This window comes from Oncorhynchus gorbuscha, linkage group LG11, assembly GCF_021184085.1.
Source record: "Oncorhynchus gorbuscha isolate QuinsamMale2020 ecotype Even-year linkage group LG11, OgorEven_v1.0, whole genome shotgun sequence".
Classification (NCBI taxonomy): Eukaryota; Metazoa; Chordata; class Actinopteri; order Salmoniformes; family Salmonidae; genus Oncorhynchus; species Oncorhynchus gorbuscha.
Genome location: NC_060183.1, coordinates 35,702,350 through 35,710,995, shown reverse-complemented (window position 1 = coordinate 35,710,995; position 8,646 = coordinate 35,702,350). Strand labels below are relative to the sequence as shown.

Here is an 8,646-nt window from a genome sequence, read left to right as displayed (position 1 = left end):
TTCCATTTAAGAATGATGGAGGTCACTGTGTTCTTGGGGACCTTCATTGCTGCAGAAATGTTTTGGTACCCTTCCCCAGATCTGTGCCTCGTCACACTCCTTTCTCTGAGCTCTATGGACAATTCTGCCGACCATATGGCTTAGTTTTTGCTCTGACATGCACTGTCAACTGTGGGACCTTATGTAGATGGTTGTGTGCCTTATCAAATCATGTCCAATCAATTGAATTTACCACAGGTGTACTCCAATCAAGTTGTAGAAACACCTTGAGGATGATGAATGGAAACAGGATGCACCTGAGCGCAACTTCGAGTCTCATAGCAAAGGGTCGGAATGCGTATATAAATATGGTATGTTTTCTATTTTGAATAAATTTGCAAAATTGTCTCAAAAACCTGTTTTCGCTTTGTCATTATGAGATTTTGTGTGTACATTTTTTAAATTTAATAATAAGGCTGTAATGTAACAAAATGTAGAAAAAGTCAAGGGGTAAGAATACTTTCCGAATGCACTGTATGTGATGTGCAAAAGACGCTGCTGAATGTGGTGGCCAGGTGGAACAACTCCTTCATTCTGCAGAACAGCAATGTTGGCCTTTACGCCTACAGGAGGGAGCTGTTGAGGATAGTATCTTATTGGTGATTGTTGCCTACTCATTTGACATAGGTTATATTTGCCATTGCTAAAGCAACTTTAATTGTCCTAATGGTCCTCTCTGTGAAGCTATATTTTTTATGTGTACTGGTCAAGCGACAACTGAGCGAGCCAAATAAAAACCTTCAGGTTGTACTCCATCTCTGACACTAGCACCTCTATTCCAGTCTCGTAAAAGTTTTTTTCTTAGCTTTTATTGGTTGGGCCGTTGTAATTCATGGTACAGCGTTCAAGATTCCCCATGAGCACTGAGGCTGAGTACAATTGGTATTTATCAATGGTTATCGCCTACCAGTGTGTGTATGACACACTTTTCTATGCTTACACCATTCTAAATTCCATTCGTAAGTACTATTTTAGAATAGTTTCTATGCAATATTGATAAATGAGGCCCCTGTGATTTTCACACGACAGAGTCTAGGGTTTACCGATAACGGTGCGACAAAGGAGAATGGCAAGAATCGTGCAAGCTAACAGGCAGTCCACAAACAGGAAAATGACGGCACAGTACAACAGTGGTGTGCAGAACGACATCTTAGAATGAACAACTTGATTGTCCTTGTCATGGATGGGCCAACCAGACAGGGTTCCACTCCTATCAGCTAAAAAGAAGAATAAGCGGCTCCAGTGAGCATGCGATCACCAACACTGGCCAATTGAGGAGGGTGGAAAACATCCCCTGGTCCGACGACTCCCGGTTCCTGTTGCGTCATGCTGAATGCTGTCAGGATTTGGAGTAAGCATCATGAGTCCATGGCCCCATCCTGCCTGATGTCAACAGCACAGGCTGGTGGGGGTGGTTTAATAATAATAATAATAATAATATATGCCATTTAGCAGACGCTTTTATCCAAAGCGACTTACAGTCATGTGTGCATACATTCTACGATAACAACATTAGACCATAACAACATTAGACCATAACAACATTAGACCATTAGACCATAACAGCATTAGACCATTAGATCATAACAACATTAGATCATAACAACATTAGATCATAACAACATTAGACCATTAGACCATAACAACATTAGACCATAACAACATTGGACCATAACAACATTAGACCATAACAACATTAGACCATTAGATCATAACAACATTAGACCATAACAACATTAGACAATTAGATCATAACAACATTAGATCGTAACAACATTAGATCATAACAGCATTAGACCATTAGACCATAACAACATTAGACCATAACAACATTAGACCATAACAACATTAGACCATTAGACCATAACAACATTAGACCATAACAACATTAGATCATAACAACATTAGACCATAACAACATTAGACCATAACAACATTAGACCATAACAACATTAGACCATAACAACATTAGACCATTAGACCATAACACCATTAGACCATTAGACCATAACAACATTAGACCATTAGACCATAACAACATTAGACCATTAGATCATAACAACATTAGACCATAACAACATTAGACCATTAGACCATAACAACATTAGAACATAACAACATTAGACCATAACAACATTAGACCATAACAACATTAGACCATTAGACCATAACAACATTAGACCATTAGACCATAACAACATTAGACCATTAGACCATAACAACATTAGACCATTAGATCATAACAACATTAGACCATAACAACATTAGACCATTAGACCATAACAACATTAGACCATTAGACCATAACAACATTAGAACATAACAACATTAGACCATTAGACCATAACAACATTAGACCATTAGACCATAACAACATTAGAACATAACAACATTAGACCATAACAACATTAGACCATAACAACATTAGACCATAACATCATTAGACCATTAGACCATAACAACATTAGAACATAACAACATTAGAACATAACAACATTAGACCATAACAACATTAGACCATTAGACCATAACAACATTAGACCATTAGATCATAACAACATTAGACCATAACAACATTAGACCATTAGACCATAACAACATTAGAACATAACAACATTAGACCATAACAACATTAGACCATTAGACCATAACAACATTAGACCATTAGACCATAACAACATTAGACCATTAGACCATAACAACATTAGACCATTAGATCATAACAACATTAGACCATTAGACCATAACAACATTAGACCATAACAACATTAGATCATTAGACCATAACAACATTAGACCATAACAACATTAGACCATAACAACATTAGACCATAACAACATAACATAACATTAGACCATTAGATCATAACAACATTAGACCATTAGACCATAACAACATTAGACAATTAGATCATAACAACATGGACTGCACTAGATTTGCTAGTTAATAATAATAATAATAATAATATAATAATATGCCATTTAAACAGACGCTTTTATCCAAACTGACTTACAGTCATGTGTGCATACATTCTCCCGATAACAACATTAGACCATTAGACCATAACAACATTAGACCATAACAACATTAGACCATTAGACCATAACAGCATTAGACCATTAGATCATAACAACATTAGATCATAACAACATTAGATGTAGTTATGTTAGTTTAATGGTGTGTGGAATGTTTTCCTGGCACACATTAGGTACCTTGATACCAATTGAGCAACCTTTCCATGCCTTGTGCCTAGTTAAATAAAGGTTCAATCAAAAAATAAAATGCCCTGAAGAATTCAGGCTGTTCTGGAGCAAAAGGTGGGAGGGGGTCGACCCAGTACTAGATGGGTGTACATAATAAACTGGCCACTGAATTTATATAAAACCATAGACACTACCTGTGGGTGTGTGTTAGCTGTGCGTGTAGTCATATCAGCTCTCTGTTTGTCGATGAGTGCCAAAGTCATCTTAAATCAACAGAGACACGGGCATGATAAATAAGATTACATTTTTTTATCTAGGAGAAACTCACACAAAGAAAAATGAACATGACTTGCTTGTCCACATTGTTTTTTTTATTGACAAATAGTTTCCCTAAAATGTCAGTCTTATTGTGACCACAGATAGCAATGCACTTTTGTCACTGTATATTATCATATTGACACAGATTGCCATATCTAGAGACAAATGTTTTTTTCCACACCCTTCTGCCACTGTCACTTAAACCTGGAGTCAAAAGGGAAACAGAGCACTTCAACCACCTATAAAAGAAATGTCACAGAAAACACAGTCAGACAATTATCAGTTTCCAGTGGAGGTTAGACCACAAACTTCAGTGACTTATTGTAAATCTGGAATGCGTTAAGTAGGCACACAATGTATCAGTAACCCGCAAGGTGGTACTACCTGAACTCATCACTCCGCCTGCCGTTTATGCTCGTTTTGTTTAAAAAAACTGTTCTCCTCCTCCCTACTTCATCATGACCCTGGACTCCATGCAGTATACTCTAGAGAAACCAAAAAGTTAACACTGTTGCTGGACATCTTAGTGCCACTCCCATATAGACTTTCGGCGGACACAGGAGGAGTCAGTCGCTGCATCCCAAATGGCACTCTATTCTCTTTATAGTGCACTTTTGTCCAGGGCCCCCTGCAATGGGAAACCCATGGGTCTCTGGTCAAAAGTAGTGTACTACACATTGAATAGTATGTAGTAGTGCACACCACATAGGGAATAGTATGAAAGTGTTTGCACTCACAACTGTAAGTAGCTCTGGATAAGAGTGTCTGCTAAATTACTAAAAATGTCTCCATGACTCGTGTCACAGCAGAGGCCCAAGCCAGCCAATTAACAAGCACCCTAGAGATTGAACCTGCTCAACGCCAATGCCCTCACAGGGGAACGAGGCTGACTGGGGCTGGAGGCATTAAAACAGATATTGTACAGAGATAGACCCACACACAGCACACCAATGTTAGCAGCTAGCTAATCATGAATCCCTATTAAATATGTGGTACATTACTTAAATCTTATATCCATGAATGTAGAGGCCTTAGCAGGGGAATGAGTCTGACCTGGGCTGGAGGAGTACAAATAGATAACACCCACACACAGCTAGATAGCAGTGATGATTGGCTATCTACTGAACATGCAGTATTCATTCACCCTCTCTCTGGTCAAGAGAAGACCAAAGATTGAGGCCTTCACAATGGAATGAGTATGGGGTTATAGGCATGGAGGCAGCATACAGATACACCCACATCACACTAATGTCAGCAGAAAGCTAATCCTGACTCACTACAAAACATGTGGTATATCAATGTATTAATTCCTCATTTGGTGAAGACATGTAATCTTATATCCATGACTGTAGAGCCCTCACAGGGGACTGACAACTTGGGCCGGAGGAATCACACAGACACAGATAACACCCACATAGACACAGCACACATCTAGCCATGTAATACATAGCTAATGTTAGCTAATACAAGAGTATTACTTCACCATTTGGCCAACTAAAGTAATCTCATGTCCATGAATGAAGAGATGAGGGAAAATGACATGACAGGAGGGGTTGTAAAAGGGATTTCAATGTGATTTGAGTGTGCGAGCGAACTGTAAAAACTAAAGTAACTAAATTGTCTCGTGAAATGCAGATTTCAATTTTTGACAGTTCAGATTACGACTTTTAAACATCTCCAAACATTTCAATAGTGCTCAGTTGCATGTGCTTTAGACCATTTCACTGACAAATAGTGGTTGTCCATAGTTCAAATATAGGCTTTTCTTACTGTGCACAAATAGAGGCAACTGAATCTAAAATATCAAGGAATAGATTTACTATCATTATAACCCTATTTGTCATAACACATTATCCTGAGACTACATGGAGACTCAAATGAAGCATTACCCTAATGCTCTCCTTAACACCGTTCCCAGCATTAGGAAGACTCTTGTTATTCTTGGAGATGGTTAATTGTTCAAAGAATGTCTCCACTGCAATGATGTCTGACATCTTGATTGTATGAGGGAGGCTACCGTGAAGCTGTGTCGGAAAGTCTTACAGGAAAATCTGTTGCCAAAGCACAGTCACTTCGTCAGTCTTTCCCAATGTGCTAGATGGCCTCCATACCCTCCCGAGTCCCTAGCGGGCATACATCCTCATATCACTATTTCACACGGAGGCGTGGGCCGCACAAACTCCACCCGTCACCGCTACTAACAACGCAATGCTAGCTAGCTAATGAAGACTGTTGTGCTGCAGGTCTTTGGAAGAGAGTGATGATCCACATTTAAAACATGTCAAAACCCTGCGAGAGTTTCAAGGGAGTCCGAGACATTCTTTGTGACCCTATAAAAGACACGGGTCGATCTGAGAGACTGTCAGTACAGTAATAAGTTGGGCCAGCCAGCAAAGAAAGAGAACACAAGAGGCCTTCAAATCCTTTTGGTGGAACTGGAACTATACTCAAGAAACAAAATCTGATCCTAGAACACACTTTGTAACACACTGAGAAGCAAACATGAGAGGAGCTTCCTATTCACAGAAATCCCAGTCACTGCAGGTGAGCGGCTCTCGTAGCAGTACGCGGGTCCAGAGCCCCTCTCCATCCCGGTGTCGCGGTTCCTCGTACAACAACCGTGGACGGTCCGGGCACCAGGGCGGCAATTTGTCATCCGCCGTGGAAATCGGCACAGAGATACACCAGCAGCATGCCAACGAGAAGGAGGAGATGCAGGAGCTGAATGTGAGGTTCGCCGGCTACATCGAGAAGGTTCAGGCCCTTGAACAGAGGAACGCCCAGCTGACTGCAGAGCTCGCCGCCCTACAGGGCCGCTTCAAGGGAGGCCCCACCGGCATCGGAGAAGAGTATGAACTCAAGTTCAAGGAGATGAGGGAGCTGATTGAAGCTTTGACCAATGAGAAGGGAGCTGCTGATATCGAGAGGGGATACATTGAGGAGGAGGTGGAGGTGTGGAGGCTGAAACTGGAAGAGGAGCTGTCACTGAAAGGTATGGTACCAGTCCCACACTGATCACTGGCTGGGGAGATCTACTGATCTCGATCGTCTTCCATAATGACATTATTGTATGATGATATAAACCAAATTTCCATGAAGAACGCAGGATTTCTAGCTATAATTTTATTCCTTGAATAATCAAAATGCCAAATTTGATGACACAATGTTTCTAGACATACCATTGGTTGATCGAGATTGCTTGTACTCGTAGGGGTGTATGATCAGCCAACGTTTTGTCTACATACACCAAGTGAACCTGATCGCAATACTATAATAACATTGCTGTAATGTTTTAAAACATCTACTCACCTCCCCCATTTATCCATCTCCAGAGGAGGCAGAGATGATCCTGAGGGAGTTCCGTCAAGACGTAGACAATGCCACCCTGCAGAAGGCGGAGCTTGAAAAGCGCGTCGAACAGCTGGTGGCCGAGATCGAGTTCCTCAAGAAGCTTCACGACGAGGAAGTCGCCGACCTCATGAAGCAGATCGAGGACTCCAAGGTGACTGCGGAAATTGACGGTGACCGTCCAGACCTGGCCGCATATCTGCGCAACATGCGTGCCGAGATCGAGGCTGTGGCGGCCAAAAACGTACAGGAAGCCGAGAAGTGGTACAAGGGCAAGTTCGAAAACCTCAAAGAGGTTGCCGGCAAGAAAGAAGAGCAGATGAAGTCGATTAAAGAAGAGATCACCACTTTCCACAACCAGGTGACAGACCTCCAGAACCAGATTGATGGGCTGAGGGCACGCAACATGGCCCTGGAGCAGCAGCTGGAGGACATGGAGATGGCCCACATGGATAAAGTTGGAGGCCTGGAGGGCATCATTGCCCAGCTCGAAAACCAACTCTGCGAGACCAAGCTGGAGATGGGCAAGTACCTGGCTGACTACCAGGAGCTGCTGCATATCAAGCTGAAGCTGGATGCTGAGATAGCCGTCTACAGGAAGCTGCTGGAGGGAGAAGAGAGCAGACTGGGGATCTCGGCAGGGAAAGAGCCAGAAGTTTAAGGTGGGTTGATCACCGATGGATGGGTAACTGTAGTGTCCTCAAAGTCTAAGTGGTGCTTTGATGTAGAGAATGAGTTACAGTGAAAGTTGTGTGACTGACTGGATGGCTTTATGGCTCATTGTGATGCTAAGGCTTAAAGGAAAATGTGTTGACATCAGAAAATGATTTGAATATTTACTTGCAACACTAAAGCACTGTTCACACTTTCAATACTGCATAACTGAAACATTATATTTGTAGGTGTCCAAATATCATTCGAGACAGAGAAACTTCAAATAAAAAAAGGTACCCACCTTATTTATAATTTCCATAGTCACTTTCAATTGTGCTGTGTATCACTCAGGCTACGTACACTGTTTACCACTCAGGCAGGCTATGTACCCTGATTCAATCCTCCATATGAAACCTACTTCTCCATGTAGGAGCGGTCAGAGTGAGGACCACCACAGTGTGGAGACCCACACAGCTGCCAGAATGTCTGCCTGAGCACCCTACTGTATCTCCCACCCGTCAGCCCTTCCAGACTTAATTGCCTGTCAACTTCTCCCTCCACTACCCCAGCTCTTCCCGTCCAACCCTTTCAACAGTCCACACTCAGACCCTCAGCACCCTACCTTCTCCCCAAGTCCTACCCACCACAGCTTCCGCTCCCCTGACCAGCCCTCGTCATCGGTCGCTCCCATTCCTGCCTGACCCTGTCAACCACTCTCGGACATTGGAGCACCCTTCTCATGCCCTGCTACTGTTATGGTTAACTCCTCAAACAAAAACATTCCCTTTACTTTAATTTAAACCTTGTGACTCACCCATTTTATGTAAGATAACTAAAGCGGTTTACATAAATGTATACCCACTACTACATAATAAATAAAGCTTAACTTGAGTGCATACAACTGCTGTGTTTTGTTTCTGGTAATCATTTTTAATCTCCTAATAGTTTCCGTCTAAAAATGATGTCTGGGTTTGTCAGAGATATAAGACCTCCCAACCACTTTGTATTAGAATAACCAAAACCTGACTAGAAATTGTTACTGCACACTCTGAAATGTGGGGAAACACTAAAACCTTTCCACTC

At 41.7% G+C, this 8,646-nt stretch overlaps 1 protein-coding gene across 1 annotated transcript; it reads left to right on the top strand.

Annotated features, from left to right (window-relative positions):
• Window positions 1-5,839: 5,839 nt before the first annotated feature.
• LOC124047649 (vimentin-like) lies at window positions 5,840-8,390 on the top strand. The gene is made up of 5 exons (XM_046367964.1): window positions 5,840-5,906; window positions 6,059-6,553; window positions 6,894-7,571; window positions 7,812-7,856; window positions 7,994-8,390. Exons 1-3 carry the CDS (start codon window positions 5,840-5,842, stop codon window positions 7,568-7,570), a joined length of 1,239 nt encoding a protein of 412 aa, XP_046223920.1. The 3' UTR covers window position 7,571; window positions 7,812-7,856; window positions 7,994-8,390.
• The last annotated feature ends 256 nt before the right edge of the window (window positions 8,391-8,646 follow it).